The 26,151-nt window shown below is 41.8% G+C and overlaps 3 protein-coding genes and 1 long non-coding RNA gene across 7 annotated transcripts; 1 reads left to right on the forward strand and 3 right to left on the reverse strand.

The window, feature by feature from the left end:
- Positions 1–455: 455 nt before the first annotated feature.
- Positions 456–3,882, reverse strand: LOC138635063 (voltage-gated potassium channel regulatory subunit KCNF1-like). Its single transcript, XM_069722374.1, has one exon. It carries the CDS (start codon positions 3,631–3,633, stop codon positions 2,137–2,139), a length of 1,497 nt encoding a protein of 498 aa, XP_069578475.1. The 5' UTR covers positions 3,634–3,882; the 3' UTR covers positions 456–2,136.
- A 2,829-nt stretch (positions 3,883–6,711) lies between these two features.
- pdia6 (protein disulfide isomerase family A, member 6) lies at positions 6,712–14,113 on the forward strand. 2 transcript variants are annotated; one of them, XM_069722361.1, is made up of 13 exons: positions 6,712–6,814; positions 7,640–7,781; positions 8,383–8,440; positions 8,997–9,123; positions 9,408–9,514; positions 9,636–9,769; positions 10,365–10,479; positions 10,990–11,130; positions 11,421–11,505; positions 12,064–12,136; positions 12,214–12,372; positions 12,486–12,582; positions 13,403–14,113. In XM_069722361.1, the coding sequence occupies exons 1-13, from the start codon at positions 6,796–6,798 to the stop codon at positions 13,472–13,474; spliced, it is 1,329 nt and encodes a 442-aa protein (XP_069578462.1). In that variant the 5' UTR covers positions 6,712–6,795; the 3' UTR covers positions 13,475–14,113. The 2 variants fall into 2 exon arrangements, with proteins under 2 accessions (XP_069578462.1, XP_069578463.1); XM_069722362.1 differs by having other exon boundaries at positions 9,639–9,769.
- Positions 7,100–7,424, reverse strand: LOC138635055 (uncharacterized). Its single transcript, XR_011312049.1, has 3 exons — positions 7,394–7,424; positions 7,274–7,318; positions 7,100–7,115 (listed from the first exon to the last, which is right to left on the reverse strand). It is a non-coding gene; the product is annotated as an uncharacterized lncRNA (long non-coding RNA).
- Positions 13,923–26,121, reverse strand: hpcal1 (hippocalcin-like 1). Of its 3 annotated transcripts, XM_069722364.1 has the most exons (5): positions 25,844–26,121; positions 20,973–21,074; positions 19,003–19,501; positions 17,432–17,537; positions 13,923–15,090 (listed from the first exon to the last, which is right to left on the reverse strand). In XM_069722364.1, exons 3-5 carry the CDS (start codon positions 19,378–19,380, stop codon positions 14,993–14,995), a joined length of 582 nt encoding a protein of 193 aa, XP_069578465.1. In that variant the 5' UTR covers positions 19,381–19,501; positions 20,973–21,074; positions 25,844–26,121; the 3' UTR covers positions 13,923–14,992. The 3 variants fall into 3 exon arrangements, with proteins under 3 accessions (XP_069578465.1, XP_069578466.1, XP_069578464.1); XM_069722365.1 differs by lacking the exon at positions 20,973–21,074 and having other exon boundaries at positions 19,003–19,495; XM_069722363.1 differs by lacking the exon at positions 20,973–21,074.
- Between the last annotated feature and the right edge of the window lie 30 nt (positions 26,122–26,151).

Consider the following 26,151-nt stretch of genomic DNA (forward strand, 5'->3'; position numbering starts at 1 on the left):
ACATCTCAACACAATCGAAATTGAGAGTACAAGAAAGTCTCAAAAGTTTCTGAAAAAAAAATACGTTAAACGCTTGAAATTGTTTGCAAAAGGTATTATAACAATTTCTGCCATTTATTCCCTGTTTCTTCTAAAAAATTACTTTTGCTAACTATTTCAGCCATTTCTCCATTTTTGCATTAACAGTTGAAATTGTTAGTTAAGGAGTGGAGCTGTCAAAACTAAAATCAGATGGAATAATAGGATTAAAGTAAAAGATGCTTGATTGCACTATAAGAAGGCAAACTTGCCCAAACCAACCTAACCACTGACTGTTTAGTTGTGTGAAAAAATATTATAATAATATCAACTTCTCTGTAATTAATTATGCTTCATCAAACCAATTTTAAAATTGAACATTAAAAGGGACATTAAGGGAAGAAAATGTGAAAAGTTTTGAGACCACTGCTGTGCAGTTTTTGCTAAAGTGACAAAGAGGCTTTAATCACAAGGAAGGCTTTAGATAAAATCCAGAAATATAATCCACAGTTGAGCTGAAATTAAAGGGCAGATACCTCCACCCAACAGCCAAACCTTTTTCCACATCAGCACCGGCTCACAACCAGGCTACATGTTGCTATCGATGCCTTACTAGTCTTCATCTATTTGAGTTTTGTGATGTGGAAATCATCACTCTCTGAGAACAAAGTGTGTATGCTCATTTCAAAAAGATTCAAAAATGACAGCTGGAGCAAAGGAGCCCAATCTTAACATGAATCAACCCACAGGCTTCCATGTGAAACCTCAGACCTGACATTTGAATTAAATATGTCATCTTAATTATAGCTCTCCTACTGTGCCAGCAAATGTGTATAGGACTGTTCTATGTGTGCGGAAACTTTCACGTCACTCAGACTAATGGTGTAGGAGTTGAATACTTTCAAACTGTGAAAATTTAACCCTTAAATATAGCACCCATTAAGCCAATTTAGAGTTCATTTTTAAACATAGGGCGCAGTGACAAAATACATCACACTTTCAAGTTACATCAAAATAAGAGCAGTAAAGCATTAAGACATGCTGTTTTCCAGACAGACTGTTAACTTTTTTATTTACATTTTCTTTAGATCGCACCCACCTGTCAAAAGTGTAAATTTACTATGATGGTTGTTTTTGTTTAACCTCCTGCCTGTTGCTTCATCCCCCTTCATCCATTACTTGGTGGGCAAGTTCATTCCGCTGAACCTCTGGGGAGTGGTGACGGCTTCTATCAAATTCAAACCCATTACAGAAACATGACCTCCAGCCGAGCAAAGCTTCTCAGGTCCCGGAGTTAGCAATATGAGACTAAGAAAAAAAAAATCAGGCCTTTGACACAGTCACTGCTTTTAGAAATCCTGCTCAGTAGAAGGCTTTTATATGGTTGATATATTACCTCACAATTATAGTGTGGTTACAAAAGTTACACTGATGCCATATAAAGACCACAGGCAGAGATGGAAATGAACAGCTCTCATGATTAAGTTGCTTTTATATTCACTACCATACTTCTGGAGTACCTTGAAAGTGTCTGTGGCTGCAGCAAAATATAGTGACTTTACACTGAAATTTGTGGCATTATAAGTCTGTATCAGTTTTGAATACCTTCAAGTTTTCCATCCATTTTGTTGTGTTGTCTGTACACCTTTCATTAATCTACAATTTGTCTTTTCTCCTGAAGACCCTGCCCATTTTCATTATTTAAAAAAAAAAAAAAAAAACAACAACAACAACCTTCATTGTGATATATGGTTCTGTACCAAGGAATAAGCTACAATGCGGTCTACAGTATAAGTGAGCGAACTGGGGATGAGGGCGTTATATAAGATGGGCCTCAGTCTACAGAGACTCACTGCTCCAAGGCACAGCTCATCAAGTCAACATTTCATACATATGTCCCTTTAATAGGCACGTTTCCTCAACTGCACAGAAGGTCCTTGGAGACTATTGCTGCGGTCCAATTATTTCCACGAGGGTGTTTACAATATCAAATCATCGTCGTAACATTACCCTAGATTGTGCAGGTCAAGTTTGAATAATTCAAAAATGAATAATTAATGTCTGGTTGTTTCTATTTTTGCTGAGTTTTCTTTTAGGATGATGCAAAGTCTTCCGTCTTCATGAGATAAAATATTCAGTGGCCTCTTCTGTACTTTCGAAGCTTGTGTCCATAGGGGTCTGGATACCTGCCCCTCCCCTGGGATCCTTCAGTAAAGGGATGTATGTGTCGCTGTGACAGGAGCGCATGGCGTTGTCCCAGACCCCCGCGCCGCAAACATGTTTATGGGCGCCAGGTGCAGCCTTTAGCTCGCCATCGCCGGTGCGCAGTGCCATCAGTTCAATCTCATGCTTGGCCGCAGTCTCCAGCACCTGTTGCTTGTTGTAGAACATGACAAAATTGTTGATGATGGGATGTATAGGCAGGGCTATGGCGATGACCCCACACAGAAAGCTGATGGCCGCGTTACACCGACCTAAAGTGGTCTTGGGGTAGACGTCTCCATACCCCACAGTGGTCATGGTGATCACAGCCCACCAGAACGACTGTGGGATGCTTGTAAACAGTGTCTCTGGGTGGTTCTGCTCCATGGTGTAGCCCAGTGCAGAGAAAAGGAAAACTCCCACCCCCATATACATGAGGAGCAGCCCAAGCTCTTTGAAGCTGCTCTTCAGGGCAGATGTGAGGGTCTGGAGTCCAGAGGAATGGCGTGCCAGCTTGAAAATGCGCGCAATGCGCATTATGCGTAAAGCCTGCACCGCCTGCTGCACGTTAGCCAACTCCATTACCCCCGCGCCGAAAGAGATCAGAATAAGCACCACAAAGAAGGGCATGATCGCCATGAAGTCGATGATGTTCATGAAAGCCAGGACGAATTTGATTTTATTTGGGGAGGAGATCAGACGAAGGAGATATTCAATTGTGAACCAGCCGATGCACACCGTCTCGATGACCTCCAGAGTTGGGTGCTCAGTGAGGTGACCCTCCGAGTCTTCCACCTGCAGGTCAGGGATGGTCCCGACACACATCACCACGGAGGAGATGAGGATAAAGATGAAAGAAACTATAGCAATTATGTGCGCGGGCAGCGAGGAATCCGGCTTCTCCATCAACCTCCAGAGGCACATCTGGAAACGCTGCCAGCCTCCTGCCGACGGATCTCCTTCTCGGTCCACCAGAATAGTTTTCACTTTCTCGGCAATCTCTGCAAGTTCATCCTCCACCTCTCTCAGATTGCTTTTACAACATTCATCCAGAAAATCGGAGCCGATTTTCCAGAACTCCATCTCCTTCATGAAACAAATTGGACAGATGCCTCGTTTCATGTGTATCTCCCCATAAAAATACAACTCAATAATGCACTTAAATGCCTCTGGGTCTCTGTCAAAATAAAATTCTTCTATATCGGGGTCGTAATCGTCACACAGTAAATACATTTCTTCAGGAGACTTAAGTGAACAGTCCACCAGTTCTGCCAGCCGAGTGTCCGGGTAGCGATTCAGCACGTCCCCATATAACACCTGTTTCACTCCGCCGATGTTCACAACAATCTCTGTCTCTTCACTTGCTTCAGAGCCGTTGCAGTCTGCATGCCGCGTCCTCTGGGTCCCCCACATTATGTTGACAAGTCCGCCACAAAACAGCCCAAACGATCGAGATTTCCACTCAACTGTTTACTGACAAAGTAAACGCAAGTCACCAGAGGCTCCGGCGCCGTGCGCAAAGCCTCCCAAGTCTTCTCAACTCTGCGCTTTATTGGAGGTAATAAACAGCCAATGTTTGCTCAGAGGTGACTGCAGCTCGAAGTCTTCTCAGTGCCATGCAGCCGTGTTTGGCAGTGGACAGTGCGCCTGTGCGCTTCGAGAAAGTTGGCATTGAAGTGCGCGTCATGTCAAGTGAGCCGCAACAAAACCAAACTGCGACTTCCGGCCTTAAATTAAGAAATAAAATACGTAATGAGTAACACGAGGATACTGTAGGATGAAAGTGTATTTCTCTTTCAAGACGATGACTAATTTAATTAAGTATGCTATAATCAAGCATTACATAAATATGAAATTACCGAGAAATTGCACAGCTTTCTACTCCATGTAGGCTACTTGTTTACCTCACCACTGCTTTGCCTAATACGTATTACTCTTGTCAACTTTGTTTACAGGCAAGTGCAACTGCTTCATTAAAACGTGTGATTGATTAACGGGGAACAACTTAAAGCAACCTGGTTTAAGTTGAAACTGTGCTCAAGGTTCTCTGTGGTTGTTGTCAGTCCCTTCTACAGCTGACTATTTCAACATAGGAATAATGGGATGTCAGCAAATGTAAAAATATCATTGTGAATAAATTGGTCTATAATTAGGCTAATTGCTATTAGACCTAAAGCGACAATTTACTTTAATATTCATGAGTAAACTCACAATGACCCTAAGTGGCCGATGCTTTTATTTTTGTGACTGACTTGTCTTCCGGTCGTGCTGTGCGCGTCTGTCGGTGTCTTGATGCAGCGCAGTGCAGCCAGGCAGCAGATCATAAATCTCGGCGACATGGGATGAATTATGAAGAAGCAAACAAGCACATGAGGGATGCGTGCTCCGCGGGGTTTCCGTGGCAGCTGAAAGAGCAACAGTTGGTTGACGGTATCGATTTCAGGCAGAATTATCAGTCACCTTGAATTATCCCTTTTTGAACAATAATAGCCTGTAAAGCATTTTCCCAATAGCCCAACTCAAGATGCATCAATCATCCATTTTGAATTCATCATCATGTAACTCACGAAACTAATTAATAATCACTCAATCTGAAGGTGAAGACTATAACTAGACTGTTGTAAAAACATAATGATTTGTCTGATGGTGTTCCAGTCAGTGGATGTTAGGTTAGGTTAGGTAGTTACTGTAGTAATGTGTAATGTAGCCTATTGCGTTAATTCATTGGGATTTCCTTAGATTTTTAGAGTATTCGAGTATTTTTCTGAATATTCACGCTCATGGTAAGATTTCTTCCAGCCTGTCAGTTCTGCAGTAGTCTCTACCCTCTATTGACTGATGAAGCCAGACTGGCCTTGCATGTGTTGTTCTCTGTCTCTACCTAGTGGCAACATCTTCACAATACAGGAGGCTACCTATCAGCCAAAGGCTTTCATTTTTCTGGTGCAACCCACAGAGAACAAAAGTAATTAATAAGTGATCAAGAAAACAATATACAGTATAATACATTCCAGTGTTTGTGTTGTAAGCCTCCGTCAATTCTTAAAGAATAAAACAACAACTGAGGTAAAAAAAATAAAAAAAAACCTGCAATGCAGAGGAGACAAACTTGGGTCTTGAGTGTTATATACTTTCTGCAAGACTGATGCAAGAACACAAACTCAGCACCTAAAAAAACATATAGATTATGTTTATGAATACTAACAATAGATTGAGGAACAAAAGGACTTGTTGACTTGAGAAAACAGTTATCAAACCGCATTAAAATATTGCTTTTCTATTATTCTATTATTATCTTATTGCTTCTGTATGCTGCTGTAGCGAAAAAATGTCCCCTCGGGGATTAATAAAGTAACTACCTAACCTAACCTAACCTAACCTAACCTAACCTAACCTAACCTAACCTAACCTAACCTAACCTAACCTAACCTAACCTAACCTAACCTACCCATTTCCTCTGAAACAAGTAATGTGACAAAGTTTACTTTCAAGTACTCTAGTTGAACTTTGCCTGTTACGTGAACTTTACTTGAGTATTCCAGTTTTTATGACACTTTATATATCTACTCTACTACACCGGTGTGTGAAATGTACTGCAGACTGCTGGCTTTGCAGAGTAAGATGATACACCGGTGAAAAACAATGCACCATTAAAGGTAAAATAATGCAAATCCAACAAATGATCTTTATAATATGTAGTAACTGACAAAGGCCGCTACACTGTTTAATGACTACTTCTAATTATTTTTTAAATTTAGGCTATATTAACATTTTGCTCAAAATATTTTAAACTTGTAATCTATATTTTGGTTATTTATTTGTTGCTTCATTGTTTGTTTGTTTTGTGTGTGTGTTTGATGTGAAATAATTACCCCAACACTGCAATTTTCTTCCAGGATAAATAATATTCTCTGTCTGTCTATGTTGCTTTGTGACCACCCACCTACTCAGCTAAGAAGTACTTTTATGATGAGGGAAAAGGTTTTAATACTTCTTCCACCACTGCAAGGTATGGTAACTTAAAACTTAAGGTAGGCTGACTTTGGCGCAGTTACATCCAGGCTTACTCTATTTAATTCAATTCAATTTCATTTGCACGGTGCTGAATGTTGTATAATGCCCACATAAGTCATCTGAATTCAACAATTCCCACATGAGGGACAGATGGATGGAAGAAAACTGTATTTTGGGAGAAGACTCGGAGTCATCGTCCTCCACTGGTTGGGGTGAGGGAGAGCAGAAAGGGAAAAGAGCAGCAGAAAGAAACAACTCCAGGGATTCCTGCAAAAAGAGAAGCAGCACCAAACGATCTCCGTGGTGCTGGTGTGATGGACACGTACTCCTTCACTACTCCTCACGTACTCCTCATGAGCATGCAGGAGGGAGTCAGCCTCTCATCTCCGGGCCACTCAATACACGGCGCACGCTGATTGGCTGAGGCTCCGCGTCGCCGCCAGCGGACCAATGAGCGCGGGCCACGCTGAGGGTTCGTTCCTTTCGATCTGCTCGAGAGACGCAGCGGAACCGAGCTGCTGTTGTTCCGACTGAGGAGACGAGTCCGCAGCAGCGACGACCATGAGACCACTTTCACTTGGTGAGCGACGACTGCAAACACGTTTTCTCTTTATATGAAATGCAACGTTTGTGGATTTGTTCGAGATCTGTTCGGTACGTTTTAAATGCGTTTTCGCCACTCTGGTTAGCTTGAGAAGCTAAGTTAAGGTGCAAAAGAGCAGAGCCAGGCCTCCGATGTCTTTGAACACATCATACATTTCACTGGCTGGAAAGAAATGTGGATATAAGGAGGTGCACAATGTCCTGTCTGCTTATTTTATTGTCTGCTTTTTATTACGTGAGCACGCACAGCTGGAAGTAGAAACCTCCTGTCTCCTGACCTGTCTCCTGACCTCCTGTCTCCTGACCTGTCTCCTAACCTCCTGTCTCCTGTCCTCCTGTCTTCTGACCACCTGTCTCCTGACCTCCTGTCTCCTGACCTCCTGTCTCCTGACCTGCCTCCTGACCTCCTGTCCTCCTGACCTCCTGTCCTCCTGACCTCCTGTCTCCTGACCTCCTGTCTCCTGACCTGCCTCCTGTCCTCCTGACCTGCCTCCTGACCTCCTGTCCTCCTGACCTCCTGTCTCCTGTCCTCCTGTCTCCTGACCTGTCTCCTGACCTGCCTCCTGACCTCCTGTCCTCCTGTCTCCTGTCCTCCTGTCTCCTGACCTGTCTCCTGTCCTCCTGTCTCCTGACCTGTCTCCTGACCTCCTGTCTCCTGACCTGTCTCCTGACCTCCTGTCTCCTGACCTGTCTCCTGACCTGTCTCCTGACCTCCTGTCTCCTGACCTCCTGTCTCCTGACCTGCCTCCTGACCTCCTGTCCTCCTGACCTCCTGTCTCCTGTCTCCATGGTGTCCTTTCAGGGGTGCTGAGCTGCTCTCTGGTCCTGACTGTCCAAGCCTTGTACTCATCCAGTGATGATGTTGTCGAGCTCACCTCCTCCAACTTCAACAGGGAGGTGGTCCAGAGCGACAGCCTGTGGCTGGTTGAGTTTTATGCTCCCTGGTGAGTCCATAACTGTGGTGGGAACAAGTGTCCTCGGATCAACCGGTGACCGATCGTAGTTTTAAATAGGAGCGTGTGGAAGTTGAGTCTTTGACGGTTCAGTCAGCTGTTGTCGTTCTCTTCTCTTCACTTGATGTTGGAGATTGTGGAGTCTTGTATGCAAAGCTGGTCGCTCCTCCTTGGTTGAACAGCAATTACACACAGCACGATGTCCTGAAGAGAAAAGACGTCCACAGGGATCAAACATTTCAAATGCATGCATACACACTCGGGTGTTTAATAGACGAGAAGCAGTCATTTCTGTAATAAACAGGCAGCCGGTGGAGACGTACACAAATACAAGGTGTTACTTATTCACTGGATATTAATATTGGCTCATTTGTTTCTGTCATTAATAAGAGTGAAAAAAAAAAAGTGTGATCTATTCAGCAGGCTTTTTAAATCAATTGTTTTCTATTTCTCTCATCTCAACTGCTTGCTAACTCAAAGTCTGTGTCTATTATAAAATTACACTGGCAGACGTAAAAGGTTCTCGACCTTTTGTCACTGAGATGAATTGAATCTATTTTTCACTCCCTGAATCTCCTGTTTTTCGCCGCAGGTGTGGCCACTGTCAAAACCTAGTTCCTGATTGGAAGAAGGCGGCCACCGCCCTCAAGGTAAACAAATCATCTTCACATCTTTTAGAAGTTGGACTGTGGACTGGCTGACTGACAGGCTGTTGTCTCAGGCTGCATCCACACGATTACGTCTTCATTTTAGAGCGTGTCACTCTCTCGTCCACCGTACTCGGGCGTTTAAAAAAAAACACACACACAAAAAAAACCCTGAGACTTTTACCGATTTATTTTTTTGTTTTAGTTTTGGAGCTCAGGGCAGTCGTAAACTGAGAATATTTGAATATGATGATGCAGACACTCAGATTTGCTTTCTGTTTGGGTCTTATCTGTCATGACATGTCCTTCCTTGATTCATCATGTGATCCTTTCCCTGAATAACATCAGCCTTGACTGCCACTGGTTAATTCAACATGGACCGCATTCTGAGTGTATACGTCCTAAAAATAAAATAAAATAACAGCTGTGTGTCGAGCAGATGTTTCTTGACAAGCTGACTGCAACATCTTGTTTCTCTCCAGAGTTAAAATAATACTTGATTTGTGATTTATATGTTGAGACTGCAGAGCCCAACCTGTTTGTTGTGACTCTTCCTCAGGGTATTGTCAAGCTTGGTGCTGTAGATGCCGACCAGCACAAGTCACTGGGTGGTCAGTATGGAGTCAGAGGGTTCCCCACCATCAAGATCTTTGGAGCCAATAAGAACAAGCCAGAGGAGTACCAAGGTACAGATGAAAATTGTGCAGCTGGAGTTTTGAAATGTGTATATTTGAAGTGATGTCTACAGTCAAAACCTCAAGATCTATTAAGAATGATCTTTGAGAGTGTAAAAAATAAAATACAAATTATTGTTGTAGTGCAGGTTAGAGAGGAAACGGGCAAACATTCTTTATTTAATTTGCTTTCAAAGTGGAAACTTTCCGACTGAAGTTAATAGGAAGAAAACTTTTCAATTAGAGTTTTATTTTATGCTGCCATAACTGAAATCACCATGTTCTTCACATCTCAGGAGGACGCAGCAGCCAGGCCATCGTGGATGGAGCAATGAATGCTTTGCGCAGTCTGGTGAAAGAGAGGCTGAGCGGCAGGTCTGGTGGCTCTGGCTACAACAAACAGGTAGAGGAAGTCGTGAACCTGGCCAGTTGTTTTTTTATTGTTGTTGTTGCAGTTATGCAAAGTATGAAAGATAAAACAAAAATGAGTGAATGTGGTTCAGTAACACGTGACTGCCTTGTAGCAGAGTGGTGGTGGCGGCGGCAGCAAGGACGACATGGTCGAACTCACTGATGACAACTTTGACAAGATGGTGCTGGCCAGTGATGATGTGTGGCTGGTGGAGTTCTTCGCCCCCTGGTGTGGACACTGCAAGAAGTGAGTATTGCACCCGACAACAGTCCATCACAGTACGAGGAAACGGTGGCAAACGTTGGCAAACTGTGGACTCTCTCTTTTAAAGGAACTCGCAGAAGAGATGATATATCTGCCTCGTTTCTGCTGCCACCCCCGTAAAACGGAGGTTAATGGAAATTTGTTTGTCCTCTCTGAAAACAAAAGCCCAGTAATTGAGGATAAACCACAGACGTAGCTGAAAACACTTCTTTGGGACCATTACCTCGGTAGAATTTAATCCCTGTTAAAAGTATTCAGTGAGGTCTGAGCTGTTTCAAACCAAAACCATGGGAATCCAGTTTGCAACATCTTTACATTTGAAAACGGGACATTTTCTACGTGCAAAGTCAATATCTCACAAGCATTGAGTTAAAAACACATTTGCAGTGTATCATTATAAATTAGTTTCTCATTTTCAGTGACACATGTCAAGCTTTTTTTTTTTTTTTTTTTTTTTAACAGCAATCACATTAATAGAAATGGTGCCAGCGTCATACTTTGTGAACTCTGCACAGTGGAAGGAACTCCTTGCATATATGATGGAGAGTTTTTCTTTCACCGTCACCTTTGTCCACAGCCTGGAGCCTGAATGGGCAGCTGCAGCCACAGCTGTTAAGGAGCAAACCAAGGGCAAAGTTCGCCTCGGAGCCATGGATGCTACTGTACACCAGGTTGTGTCCAGCCGCTACGGGGTGAGTTAAAAGATCAACAACAACAACTACTCGGCACAAAACATTTCTCATTGCGAAATAAGGGAGTATGCTCTGGCTGCCTATCCCGTTCCCATCAATTCAGTTCAACTGAATTTAAATTAGTTGTCGAGTGAGATGATCACTGGCCACGAAGCCTTGGAACAAGAAGTTATATCATCGTTGCATGCGTTTGAAATTTTACCTCTCAAACATGAAGTGATTGCCGTTCATTAAACTCTCAGATGCTCTTCTTACTGGTGGTGCACACTGAATCAAACTCTGCTGCCTTTTAGTAGAATATGTCTGCTAATGTTCAAGCAAAGCTATAAAATTATGTTTGTAGGATGGAGTCAGTCAGGCCATACTAATTAAATCACAACTTTGCCAGAGGAAATCCAACTTCAAAGTCAAAACTGTGACTTTGTCTTTTAATCTTCATTTCTTGATCCATATCACCCCGCAACAGCGAGAAATTAAGACTTTTGTGTGTGTGTGTGTGTGCGCGTCTAGATCCGTGGATTTCCCACCATTAAGGTATTCCGCAAAGGAGAGGAGCCCGAGGACTACCAAGGAGGTCGCTCCCGTGGTGACATCATTGAGAAGGCTTTGGATCTGTTCTCTGACAACGCTCCTCCTCCTGAAATGTCCGAGGTCGGTACACTTATGTATTTCTATCACGCAGTCATGTATTAATGTGTGTAGTGCTGTTATTAGACACGCATCTGTAGAGAATGTCATAATCCAGAAGATTATCACTTTTTTTTTTTAAACGTGTATTTTAAAACTGTGCTGCTGCACACAGTAGTGATTCAACACAACATCCAAAACGCTGTTACAAAGTGCTCCTTGATGTGCTGCACAATCTCACACTTGTTTTCAAACTAGACCTAAGAGGGCAAAACTGCACACTTAAACTCCCAATGTAAATGTTTGTCTCCCAGATCCTCAATGAAGACATCTTGAAGAAGACCTGTGAGGACAGTCAGTTGTGTATAATTGGTGTCCTGCCACACATCCTGGATACAGGTGAGAACACGCACACACGCACACGTCTGGCTTTGACATGACGGATCGTTTGGAAGTTTGACCTTAAAGGACACTAACCCAAATCCCTGATACAGCACAGTAATGTAATGATACACAGACGCCAAGTATTAAGATTTAAGAAAGGGTTTTATGACTTTTTGTCTGCGTGACAATGAGATGAACAGACTGAAAACTATTATGTGAAAACTAGATCAAATAGATGTTAAACGGTTTTCTGCGGGGACGTGATTTGCGGTAATAAATTGACGTAGAAGTTAGGACAACAAAATGTTGCAAATCTTCATGATAGCGTTGCATCACGTGGCCTCTGGTGATTCCAATCTACAAAGTGCACCAATTTTTACAGCTAGATGTTTTGTGGAGTCGTTACGACCCTACAATGCAGCTGAGGAGTGCATTACAATTCACAGGACATTTTACATCTCCACCTCTTAAGTTTTCGGGATCAATCTCAGTAGTACGTCTCAGAGTAGTTGTAAGAGGCAGTGACTGTTTGTCATGACTTCCTCACCACAACCCGTCTTTGTATCTCAACAGGTGCAGCTGGTAGAAATGGCTACCTGGAGGTGATGGTAAAGATGGCTGATAAGTACAAGAAGAAGATGTGGGGGTAAGGACCCGAGGCCGGCCGTGGATCATTATTACAGTTTGTGGCTGTGACTAATGGCTCACTCTCCCTCTTGTCAGCTGGCTGTGGACTGAGGCCGGGGCTCAGATGGACCTGGAGGCCTCTCTGGGTATTGGTGGATTTGGCTACCCCGCCATGGCTGCCATTAACACGCGCAAGATGAAGTTTGCGCTGCTCAGGGGCTCCTTCAGTGAGGTCGGCATTCACGAGTTCCTCAGGTAGGGAGGTCACAGTCGCTGATGTTTCTTCTACACCACGACAAGAATCGGAACAAAAACACACCTCACACGAGGCTGAATGGAGACACTCACCTGACTGGTCCTCTTTCCAGGGAACTTTCAGTGGGCCGTGGCTCAACCGCCACATTTGGGGGCGGCGCCATGCCCAAGATTCATGCTGTTGAATCCTGGGACGGCAACGATGGACAGGTGAGTGGGATCATCACAAGTCTGCGGCCTTCAACCAAACGGCGCTAAGCAGTCCATATAAGTCACGCAGCACATTTTAGTCCGCCTTTATGCACGATCTACCCCTACAAGTCGTACACTTAAACTGAACAGATTAAGACCTTTACACACCGAAGGTGTGAGGAATAAATGACGTGACAAATGTGGAATACTTGCCTGTAAATATTTCACGTCAAAACTATTCACAGCAGCGATGCGGATTTGCTGCCGTTTTTCAAAAAAAGGTTTGAATCGATGAACGTTATTTTCACTGAAGAATATTTGCGTTCTGTTTGAAAGTATTCATTGCAAAAACAACAATATATATTGTGTGTATGTATGTGTGTATGTATATATATATGTGTGTGTGTGTATATATATATATATACATATGTGTATATATATATATGTGTATATATGTAGTTGTCATTTTCAACTTGTTATGACAGATGAATGTATATGCGAGTCCCCAAAACAGCAAGGCTTGTGGTGTACTCCCAGTTGGCCCTGGTCCAAGGTAAAGCACACCATAAACCAGCAAGAGGAAATCCTTCTAAAATTAGTGAGGATGAAGCAATTTGAGGTTGAAATGCATCTTTTTGTGTCTGGTGTCTGCCTGCGGTTCTACAATGAAACCCTTCCAGCATCTTACCACCTCTGTACTGCAAATATGCACCATGTCTACACTATTATGTAACAGGGTTGTTAAATAGCTCTCAGAAAATCCAGATAAGAGATTCCTAAATTGTCTCCATCTCTGCTAACAGCTTGTCTTTTCTTTTCCACTTTATGTCATCCTCAGCTTCCTGTGGAGGAGGACTACGACCTCAGTGACGTAGACCTGGATGATGACTTTGATAAGGATGAGTTATGAGTCCAAACAGGGCGGGGATCTGACCCAGACCGGCTCGCTCGGATCTGATCTGGTCTGGTCCTGCACGACCCGCCTTCCCTCTCCTGTGGACGAACGGGAGGCCCGGTTGCCCGGTTACTGAAATACTCCAGAAAAGACACAAGAGACACCTACAGTTTCTCACATCATCTTTCAGTCACGTGGGGACGGGGAGGGAGGGGATCGTGCGACGTGTCCCTGCTGTGAACTCTTTCTCACATACCTGCTGAACGTCAGGAGCTGCATATTTATACAGCCGCCACCAGCTGAGGAGAGGAGGGAGGAGGTTCTGAATGTCACATTTCAGTTGTTCATTCAAGTCTTTTTCAAACATCGCTCCCTCTCCCCTCTTCAGCCACCGTCAAGCACCTATTTTAAGATGTGGACTTGTCAAATTAACACTTCAATGTCCAACCTGATGTGATTAAACTTGTTTTTATTTTGTTTTTTTCTCTTTTTAAATACCAGTGAATGAGAATTTTGGTCAGTTTGCATAATATCTGTTGACGACAAGGGGATACTGTGGGACTTCTTGTGTAGATTTTTCTTACACGACTTTATTTCAATTGTTTGAAAACAAAATGACATTTTTGTTACAAAAATAAAAAGTAATAAAAACAATCCCAACCTCCTTATTCACAAACTGTAACAATATCAGAAGACGCATAATCACTGAGCGCATGCAATACCAAAGGCATGGAGAACTCGCTCGAAACGGCAACCTGTGCCTTTTAAACGACTTGATATCCTGAACAATAAACCACATCCCAACAGTTAAAGGATTAGTGTGTAAGATTTGGGGGCACCTGTTGCTGAGGTTGCAGACTGCAACCAACTGAACAACCGTTGTCTCACCCTTCCTTTCCAAGTTTGTCAGAGTATCTACGGTGGTTTGTGAAAAATGTGAAAGGCCCTCTCGAGAACGAACGTTTGGTTTGTCCCACCTGGCTTCTTGTAGAAACACGGTGGGCTCCATGGACCTGGTACTTGTGTAGATATAAAGGACTCCTTCTAAGGTAACAAAAACACTTGTTTTTAGTTTTAAGTGATTATAAACTAATGGTTATGATTATTATATACTATTTCTGCCAATAAATCCCCCTAAAATCTAAGTCGAATCAAATTATACGAAGTGATTTAATTAGTTTCCTCTTGGTGTAACACAAAAGGAGGCGTAACACTTGAAAGCATCAAATCCAGTCAGTATAAATATGTGATATGGCACTTCACTTACAGGAAAAGGCTAACAAATATTTGAAGAAAAGAGCTTTGGAAAAGCACAACAACAGAATACCTAAACTGAAAAGCACTAAATAGTCCACAGAGAAGGAGCCACACAGACCAGAGAAGTACACATTAATGTAAACATTAAGACACGGAGTGTTAAAAGGACGGGTTTCTGGTGAGAGGGAGAGTGTGCGATGACGACCGAGCCCCTCTCAGATAAGCAGCATAAAGCTGGACGGATGTGCTGTCGAGTGTGATTCTGTCTTTGTGTCCTCAGAACTGACGAGAGGCTCCCTGATCCGACTGCAGCAGTCTGACAATGGACGGGTCGCTCTTGGCACCTTTAATGAACTCCTCCAAAGACAATCTACCTGTGGAGTGGACACCAAAAAAAGAATTCACCAGCTGCCAAACATGTGACATGGAGGTGAGTCATGCAGCAACCACGCACAGAATTCAATTAAGAAGAAGGAAAAAAAGAGCCTCTGATGGTCTTTTTGAGCTCATGTGACAAACATAACCACCGCTGCCCCAGATAACACAGCGCAGGCAAAGTACACAATGTCTTTTAAATGAATTCAAATGAACTGGCGTTAACATTGAGTCACTCATATCGGTGAAGTACCATCAGCCAGCAGAGGGTGGCGCTGTGCGAGTTTCATGCTATTCCAGAATTTGTTGGGAGTGTTGCCTGGCACGTGCTGTCTCTTTTTTTTTAATACATACAAATGCTGTTAATCAAAATAATATTAATAATTGGAAATTGCAATTCTTTTTAGTAACTAATGTCAGTGTAATTAATTCAGAAAGACATTAAAAATAATAGTTAAGGCCACATTTAAAATTGCCACAAAACCAGTTTGACAGAATTTATCTACAAAAACTAGTCTTTCTATTTCCTCTTGTGAAAGCTCCATTAAAAAAAAAAAAAACTTTGAGCAGATCTTGACTTGGAATTGTTTATCCAAAAACATGTTGATTTTATATAAGCTAAAATCCAACTGCAACAGCATTTAAAACTATAATAAACCATTTTTTTCAAGTATTAATTGAAAACAGAGCATTTTTGTATTTAAGCACTGATTACCTTGAAATTGACTGGATATTCCAAATGATTTTGCAGCAGTATAATAACCTTGAACCCTCTGAGCATCTGTATACTAATAGAAAGTGATGCAAGGATTAAAAATGACATCTCTGTCAACAAGTATTCCTGTGGCTTATGAAACTTTTTACAAGTATAAACAGTCCAACATGACACTGCGTTTTTAAGTGACCGCAACTTTGTGTCACATGTTATCGTTGAAATCTTAAAAAGGAGGGTTGACAGAGATTTGGTGGATGTACCCTCCACTGCAGCTGCAGCTTGTAGCCGTAGGCCGGGTCTGCGGCTCCACGTGACGTCAGAAAACTGAGACACAGTTGTGACCTTCAGACTTTCAGAAACCTTCTGAACTAAACTGAGCTTCCCGGTGCCACATCAACAGCTCTAAATATCTTACCCACCTGTGACAAATACACTCAAAACAGTTGAGACTTGGGGAAAAGCTTAGCACACATCACATGGGTGTAACATCACCTTTTCACCCTAAAACGTCAAACCACCAGCGTCAGGGTGGATCAGCGGGCTAAGATTCAAACCACAGAGGCTGTTAACTGTCCTCTGAGTCGTGGTCATGTTATGTCATGTTGTTGTATGATATATTATTTCTCTCTCCTCTTTTTCCTCTCTTACATCTTCCTCTGACTAAGTGGTACTTAGTGTCTAATGTGAAGGATTATTACATAACTAATCTTTCCTGATGTATTTTCTTCTTTTTGATGTGGCTGTTGCAATGACAGATATTATCACACTTTACACAATTTAACAGAGCAACCAAACCATATTGGTAAACTTATTTTTTCCAATTTCAATTTTTTTCTGGTCATTATGAACGACCAGCAGACTCATTAGACATCCACAAAAAGCTTCAAACAAAGGTTCCTGTTTTTGTGATATTGCTTACATGTGATCTGGTTCATTTTGGGTTCACATTGTAATTTTGCTCGCACGCTAAAGAACTTTGCATGACATATCTACGTCCTGTCGTCATCCCCTACGTGGGCTGCGTCTCCCTGACATTGATTGGTTCGTCGACGTCATGGGTCTGACGCAGGTGTGTTGACAATTAGGCCAGTAGGTTTTCCGTTATAATGTGAAAAAAAAAAATTATTTGTAGCCTCTACTTTATTATTATTTTGGTATTACTACCACCAGATTGGAATTAAATACTGAATCTGCTCCTCTCTCTGTGGGCGACTGTGGCTCACTTTTACTTCTCTTCTGGTTCTTTTCCCTCTCTAATTGGTCCAAAAGTGCAAACAATCCAAAAAGTGTTTTTACACTGCACACGAACCAAATCATGGTTCATTTTAATCCGGACCAAGACCGTCCTTTTGGTCGGACAAAATTTTGCTCCTTTGATCTGGACCGTGGTCCAAGGCACCTTTCACACCTGCCGGTCGGACCAAACGCAGTCGCTATGAAAGAACCCTAAATCTCTATATTTATTACCTGTGAGAAGACTCGCAGCGAGCCGCAGGCATCACTCATATTTTCACTATTCACGGTGAATGCGGTTATGATATTGTTATGATATTGTTTCACAGAAGGATTTACATGTATATATATATATATATATATATAACATGGTGACAACACACCGCACTTACCATCATTGTCAATGTCCATTTGTCTGAAGATCTTATCAGTCCTTTTCTCCGGTGTTGACTCATCCTCAGGCATCTTCATCACTGATGACACCATCTTGTAAATTGCCTGCACAGGAGGGTAATAATGACTGCTGTGACATGCATATTGATTTTTAGGCAGTAAAGATGACCGCTAACTGTTCCTACATTACATATTGTTTTACATGCAGTCTTTTGTCTGGAGGCTCTGATCTGTTTTCTGTTGCTGCCTGATAATGACAGTGCTCTGCAGTTCCAGTAAGTCTCTCTGAGCGAGCTTATCAGATGCTACTCTGGCTCTATTTGTGTATTTTAAAGCATTTTAGATCAAGTAAAGGTCTTTGGCACTCATGACAGAAATATATTTTGCTGAAAAACAGAGCACATCCTACAGTAACAACAGTACTGATGCTTTAATGGGTTTTTTCTCACATTCATTTGTATCTACAAACACAACAGACTGAGCCAACATTGATATGACCCTGCAGGCAGCTCTGCTCACCATTGGAAGAGTAAATATAGTCGCAGTGATAAGAAAAACAGAAAGGGCAGCCTCCATCTGGAAGATGGAAGGTGAAAATATCTGGTGGATTCAGACCTGCAAATCACTACTGAACCCTAAAAAAAGCCATTAACTGTCAGCTGAGATGAACTCAGAAATGGAGCTGAAACTGTCTATTCATTTTTCATCCGAAAATTGTACTATTATTGAAATCTTTAGTTTATGAGTGATATCAAGCAAAGGTTCCAAACAATCTTAAAATGCAAGTTGCTCAGATGTGAAGCTTTGCCGCTTTTGTTTGCCTTATGTGATTATAAACAAAATATCTTTATGTTTCGGACTATCGATAGAACGAAACAAGACTTTTAAGGATATCACCCTGGCCTATAGGGCTGGGCGACATTTACAAAGTAAATAATCTTGATATTTTTTAGCAAATACCTTGATGTTAATATCAAAGAATTGAATAATGGTGCTTTCACTAAGATTTAAAAATAATTCTCAGTAATGTGGATATAACTGTAGGTAAAAGAAAATAATAGAACAGCTAGAACAGACAGGGAATCTTAGAAAATGACATCTCTATATTATAATATTGATAGATTTCCCAGCCCTAAATTGCAATGGGCCTTTTTCACAATTTTCTTACATTTTATAGTAAATTTAGACAAATAATCATTATTCGCCGATATATTCCAAATTCAAATCTGTAAAGCACGTTTACTTTCTTATTTTACTATGTATCTAGATTTGGGTCATTAATCTCTGCCAATCCAGAAAAAAAGTGTCAAAGATATTTTCCTTTTCTCTTCAGATTTTAAACCAGTTTAGTTCATATTTTTATTACACAAAACCAGTAAAAGCCTTCCTCACCTCTAACATCTCTGTCTACTATCAACTACATTCTAAGGTCTGAAAAACCTGAGTTGTATCTCGCAGCATAAGACTGATCCTGACTCAGACGAGATAAGAGACTCAAGTATACTTAAGAGAAAACACACGACAAAGACTCAATCCCGTAGTTTGAGTCATACAACACAGTCGCCCTCACCTGAACTATCTCCAGCATCTCTGCCCGGCTGATGTATCCGTTCCCGTCCAGGTCATACATGCTGAAGGCCCAGCGCAGCTTCTGCTCCAGCCCGCCACGAGACGTCACACTCAGGGCAATGATGAACTCCCTGAAGTCAATGGTGGCATCACCGTTGGTGTCAAACGTGCGGAAGACGTGCTCAGCGAACTTGGACGCATCTCCGTAGGGGAAGAAGTTGGCATAGATCTTCTTGAACTCCTCCACGGTCAGGTGGCCGGTGGGACAGTCCTTCAGGAAGCCTCGGTACCATTCCTGCAGCTCGTGGTCGGTGAACTCGGTGTTTTCTCTCAGGTCGTTCAGGACCTCGGGCCGCAGCTTGCTGTTCTGTTTCCCCATGGCACAGCACTTTGACGGGCAGGCAGAGAGCTGGGCTGCTGTTCCGACCTTCTCCTTTCACTTCTCCACTCTCCCTGAGCTTTTACTCTCCACGTCAATGGCTGCTCAGCTTCCTCTGCTCCTGCAGGGGACCAACAACCCTCATTAATATCGTTGCATGAACATCATAAATGATTCATGGTTTCAATAATTCCTCTCCATTTGCAGCAGCGTTTCATCATGAAACGTGTTCAGAAGATGCTTCTCAGGCAAACAAGCTGAGGGAGAAAATCTGGACAGTTCAGACAGTGTCCATGGACAAGAAAAAAATAGAGATAAGATGATGACTCAGTTGTTGTCAGGGCACAATGTGTGTGTCTACGTATGTGTTTAGTGTCGGGGGTGGCCTGGTCTCCGTGGATACAGTATTAATGCTCTGGCACTGTGATAATTTATCGACCCTTCACTGCATGGTGGAGGGACAAGTGTCCTGGGGCACTGTAATTCTCAATAAAGCCACTTTCTAAAAGGTCAGGCTGATGCTGACTGTTGTTACTGAGAAGGCCAGACATTCACCTCTACTATAATCCGCAACCTTCACGGCAAAATTAATATTCTAATTGATTTCAAGCAGGTGGAATTCATATTCTGATAACAGGGAAACACAAATGATGGCTAAAAAATACCAACGCAAAAAAGGACAAAAACATTTGACCACCTGGGCCTATTCACCTTTGCTTTCTGTGGTTTGTCTAAATTCTGTTTCCATGGTTATATTCTGCAAGATCTGTTTATTCATGTATGCAGGGGTATTCATGATTGGGGATATGAGGATGCATAAACACAACACATCCAGAATAAAACCCTGATAGCATAACAACTATTAGATGGGACACCATGTGCATGCAAGTCTGTGATGAAGCAGATGCAAACATGTGTGTTGGGAAGCAAAAAGGTTATGACACTTGCCGAGAAAATGTGTACTGCGCATGTCGCCCTGTTTGCAGACTTCTTTTAAAAAAAGAGCAAATGTCTGTTTCATTTACAAGGAAATGACAAGTAAGCTGTATCTGTCTGTATCATATCTTTCAGCCTTGACAAAGGCCACAAGCTGTTCTATATACTACAAGTGTTGCTGGAGTTTTGACCTATATCATTTTTTTCTTTTGTTCCAGAAACCCTGATCTTGCATAATATCCTTTTCAATAACCTCAAACATTTTGCGCAGTCACCCCAAGAGTTTTAAGTTTTAGCATGTGCCCCCGTGTGACAGAAAGGCAAAAGAAACAGATCAAGTGTCATAAAAAAACTAAGAATGTTATATGTAACACAAATTATAACAGATAAAAGCAAGTGTCTTTAACTTTTCTGTAAAACTGGGGAAGAAATTGGCTAAAACCTGAGCTAATTTTTTACATGCATCTAGTAAAAACGTGTGAGTGGGAGGGACAGAAAGAGAGATGTGCGGGGGTAGGGAGGAAGAAAGAATGGAAAAAGTATGACACATAGAAGAAAAACTATTTCCAGCCATGCTGTGTGAGCTGCTTTACTAATACCAGCAGTTCAATTACATAATAATCCTTCTGAATAACACCTCCACTCTTCAGTGTTACCTATAATGTATTTATGGGAGGGGGAGCTGTATTATCCCCACGTTCGCTCTCTTTCAATTACTGAGATCCCACCGCTGCCGTCTTACTGGCATCAGAAGGATTCTATCGGGCAAAGAACAAATGAGAGTGCCGAGAATTTGGATGAGGTCTTCTTCTACACGCACTCGGCCTCACTACTAATAACTGTCACAGAGCTGTAACATCCTGCAGTTTTATGAATCAAAGGAACAGAGTAACATGAGAGGCAGGCAGGTTTGAAAAATAGCCAGTGAGAAAAAAACCTCCTAACAATTCTGCTCAGGCTTCTGGATGGAAAAGAAATAAATTAAAGCAGGTGCACATTCGTAGAATTAACTTCTTCATGCATGTTACATTATAAAATTCAAAAGCCACAGCATTTCCATTAACGTATGAATTGGTAAAAAAAAAAAAAAAAAATCCCATCATACCGTAAGGCTGTCATTATCCCGCAAGAGGCATGTTATTGTCTCACCATGATCTCCATTGACTGAACAACATTTATGCTCCCAATACTAGTAGTTTTCCATCCAGTGTGCTCACATAAGTTAAAAAAAAACTTTTTGGCATTAATATGCAAATGTGTGCAGCATGGCACGCAAAAATGTAATACGATCATCTATATGGAGCACCTGATATGAGAGCATGAAGTTTCTACCACGTATTGTTCTTGAGTTATCCACAAATATGTGTCAGAGTCATAAGGTCATGGAATAACCAGAGTCCAGAAGTTTTGATGACATAATGCTCTGCATTACATAAACCATGGCTGCGGGACTAAAAAAAAGTTACGCTATTAGGATTGCATTTAAGGTAATTCACAAATCAAACGTTAGAAAAAATGTGTGAAAAAGATGACAGATGACAAAAGTCCAATCACACTATTGACAACTATTTTCAACACTAAACAAAGCTCAGGCTGATGGGAATGTCATTCGTTTTGCAGGTTGATCACAGACCAGGCTGCTGGACGGATTCAAATTTTGACCAAATGATGATGCTCGATAAGATGTCAGAGATACAACAGCATTTTTCATCTGGAAGGGAACGGGAATGTGTGGACCATTTTGCCTGACCGTCCATCCAGTTGTTGTCCAGACTTTTTGCTCAAAACCACAAATGTCCTCTTGGTGGCGTAAAAGGAAAAGTCAGGGAATCCCCAAAGTCATGCAGATTTATCCTCTGGGAATAAATTTCATGGAAATCTGTCAGATAAATTAGACTAAAGTGATGGACCAGGTGACCAGCAGAGTCATCATTGCTATATATATATAAAAAATTTCCCCTCGGGGATTAATAAAGTATATACCTACCTACCTACCTACCTACCCTTTGAGCGATGCTGCTGGTCTGGCTACACGGTTAATGACATCATCTTAATACAGAGCCAAGGAGCTCTATTGCATTTTAAAATAATAACATACTGCTGCATCACAGGACTTTATGATGTCTTATACAACTTTGTAGGAAGGTTGTGAACTTCATGCAGAAGAAGTGACCAACTACTACAGTGATTCCCAACCTGTGCTGGGCTCCACCTGTTGCTACTCAAGAGTCTTAAAACTGAATTCCAACTGGCCCAAGTTCAAAAAGATATAATTTAATATCATTAAAATCATTTGAATTAAGGGTGCTGACCCTGTTTCAACTGGACTACATTATAAACCACACACTCCCCTACACGCTTGACCACTGTTCTTCCGCTCTAATGTACAACAGGATGAGGAAGCGACAGCACCTCCTCAGCTCTGGGTCACATGGGCTTTTCCAGGACAGCTCAGTGTGCAGGCTGAGCCGGAGCAGACACAAATATGGGCGTTGCTATTTATTCCGTCAAACACACAAAGCCACATGAAACCGAACAGATTCCAGGCCAGAGAACCGAAAAGTGCTGCCCTGATGTTTCAAGAAGCTCTGAGGCAAAATTAGGTTTACTTCCAAGAGGATATACTCAAGATTTGGGCAAAAGACATTCAAACAGTGTGTTCGAGCAAAGACAAGTATCCAAATAAGGCTGTCGATTGCAAAACTTTTAAAGATTCAAGTGACCTCCTAAATGCGCATCTTTTAAGCCTGAAACAAAATGTGTGCAACTCCAATTACGCCTCATTCCATATTCTTTTTTGCTTTTTTAAGATAAAAGAAAGTAGTGTGATCCATTTTATCTACCAGTCAAAAGTTTCCTTATGTGATTCCTACTCCGGCATGCAGGCTTGTATCTTAACAGGATGTTTTTTAAGTTTTCACAGCTGGGGGCCTTTTTTTTTAAGTTGCTCCCGGGATACATTTTGCAATTCAGTCAGAAATAACTGCAAGATATCACTCTGACGTCCTTCGCAGAGAAAATCACATTCTCCCTGCCTTGACTGCTGGAGTTGCAGAGTCAGTTTGTAAGCTGCGAACGTTACTTGATACACAACAGCCCATCGAGATTGTCGTTCCACGTTCGGTGTTTGCAATTCCCCTCGATTACACAGCAACAGTCTCTGTCCTTGTCCCCAACCCCCATAGCCATCCCCGTTCTGTACAGTCCTCTTTTTCCAGTGGGCTCAGCGCCTAATGAGATTGTTTCACACAAGCTCCAGTGCAGCATGGATTCCCCCCCAAGGCTACAACGGGGTTCCTGTAAACCGCTGACCGGTTTCACTACCGTTTGCCATTTTTAGGCCACCTCATTTCCTGTGTAATGGTGTCACACCAAAGAAAGTTACTCTTTTTACCTGATGCTCATTACTTCATGCACAGCAGAAAAGAAACCCTAAAGACAGGCAGAAAAAGGAGAGATGAAGGGGCGAGATACGTACGAGTACTTGAGTGCACATTTGGGCAGTTGAGCAGCCAAACTCCCAGTAGTGCATCCATACAACGTGATACAAGGCTGATGGAGCTCATTATGCTTCTGATGGTGCACCGGTTAGTGAGTGAAGGAAGCAAAAGACAACTGGTGCCAAAGTTTATATCTGAATGTAGAAAAGAAACCAAATAAAAAGTCCTTTTTCAAGTAAAAAGATCACTGCTTCCAGCTTCTGAATTGTGAATATTCACCAGTTTTCTTTGTCTTTAAAAGTACACAGAATTTTGTTAAGTTTTGAAGTATTGGTCAGACAAAACAAGACCCATGGAAATGTCACTTTGTATTCTGGGAACTCTGGTAATGACAAACTGATTCATTAAAAAAGTATCATCAGCAGATCAATTGATCATGAATATAATCATTCAGGGTTTGTTAATCGGCTAGATATTTTTTTGGTTTATGTCCGAGGGTCATCTCAAACATTTCACATCATTAACTCTGCGGAGAAAATGTTAGTCACGCTCTCTGCATCGTGCCTCTTTTAAACTGTCTGTAAGTAAAACAAACCAGTGGGGTTCAGTGCACAGAAAGAAAGCACACTTCCCATGTTCGTGGTGCGTGTAGCCTGCTGTGCAGTGGATGAGCAGAGCAGAGTTAAGAGTCTGAAGTACTGTGCACCGACTGGTAACTACGACTGCATCAGGTGGGTGAAGAGTCGGTCCGAGCAATGAGGAAAGACAAAGGAGAAAATGAGCTCTCCAGTTAATATCGCTTTCAGCGCTGCTTTGTGGTTGTCTCTGAACTTGTGTCAGAGAAAATCAAGCAGTGGATCGGGATGAAGTCCCCTGACACATCAGTAGTCAAGGCAACTGGATAGTAATGCTGAGGCTTATGAGAGGGAGGCAGTGTAACTATCAATCTGGGGCACACACAGGACAGGAGATATATCGAGACTCAAGAGAAACAGGAACACAAATTCTGTGTGTTTTGAATATTATCTGTTTTCTGCTTGACAGTACAAACAGGTCTACTAAATGTAACTGTTTTGTTAGCACAAGTTCACAACTGTACAATGATATTTACTTTAATAGTGAGTTTGTAAGAATAAGCTGATGAGTGGGCTTGTTTAATCATATATTTCTTCACATGTTGGCTCTCGTCTTGTTATTAAAAACTGTGAAATAAAAACAACGATTGTGGTTAAAAGTAGTAGAATGAATTAATGGCAAGACAATGTTTAGAGGATGGACGGTCTCACAGCAGGCAAAGGAACGTGACATACCGTTACCTGCAGGCCTGTATTCATCAACACTGAGTCTTTACATCACATTGTTTTCTCTTAAGAGGTAACTTTCAGCAAATTCATGTAATGATTTGTATGTACTTATATCATGTTCTACATATTTCTGTTTCCAGAGTTAAAGCTTCATGCCAGCTGTAATTGACTTTGCTTCTTAGTTAAGTTTCACTTTATCTGGGAATCTTTTGCAAGAACAAATACATGTGGCAAGAGCAAGGCAGATTCATGCCAACAAAATAATCACACACACACACACACACATTGCCACATCTTTCATTATTATATTGATTCATTATTGTATTTCCTTGTTCATTTTTCCAAGAATCAATGCTATGAAGAGTTTTGTTTATTTTATGTGTACATTTTGATATATTGATACAGGAAATCTGCTTATAGATATTGTGATAATTATATTGCCCAGTCCTACTTTGTCTTGACTATATATATATAGAAAATACATGCATGTTTATATGATTTACTTTTATTAAAGCGTTGTTTACAGTATGTTTCAAGCTACACGCAAAACTTGCACTGGCTATAATAAATCTATTGCTGAGGCTGCAAACGGCTGAGTAATATGTGGAAACACTTTTAATATACTTTGTAGTGAGGGTGAGATGTGGGTGTGGGTGAGTCCTCTATGGGTGTAGTCCTTCTGACACCCTCCTCTGGTCTCAGCAGTCCACAGTGGACAAACCGCTGAGGCACAGTGGACTTTACAGTTGTAAGTAATGTAATCATAAACTCATATAAACTCACCTCTTTAAGGAGTTGTTTCTGAGTCCTCCGGTTTAAAAAGTCCACTTTTTTCTTACTGCCCACTTTAAGGGCTTGTCAACAGCCTAAACTTACAGGAGTGTAAACTAACAGCTCCTCCTATTGACAAAACCTCCAAGAGGAGAAATTCAAGATGCTCGAGTGAGTCGGAGACTTTCTGGAGGAAAACCAAAACAAAACGACTTTTCAGCAGAAGAGCGGGACTGTCGTTTAAAACAGCCTGAGTTCATGTAGTCGGTCCGGGCTGCCTCCAGTTCTCCGTGGAGCGGCTTTATCATTTAGTGGAAGAT

The sequence above is a fragment of the Brachyistius frenatus genome, unplaced genomic scaffold (genome assembly GCF_029030835.1).
Source record: "Brachyistius frenatus isolate BFR_SWC_R1_liver_20210118 unplaced genomic scaffold, ASM2903083v1 Contig_288, whole genome shotgun sequence".
NCBI classification, from domain to species: Eukaryota; Metazoa; Chordata; class Actinopteri; family Embiotocidae; genus Brachyistius; species Brachyistius frenatus.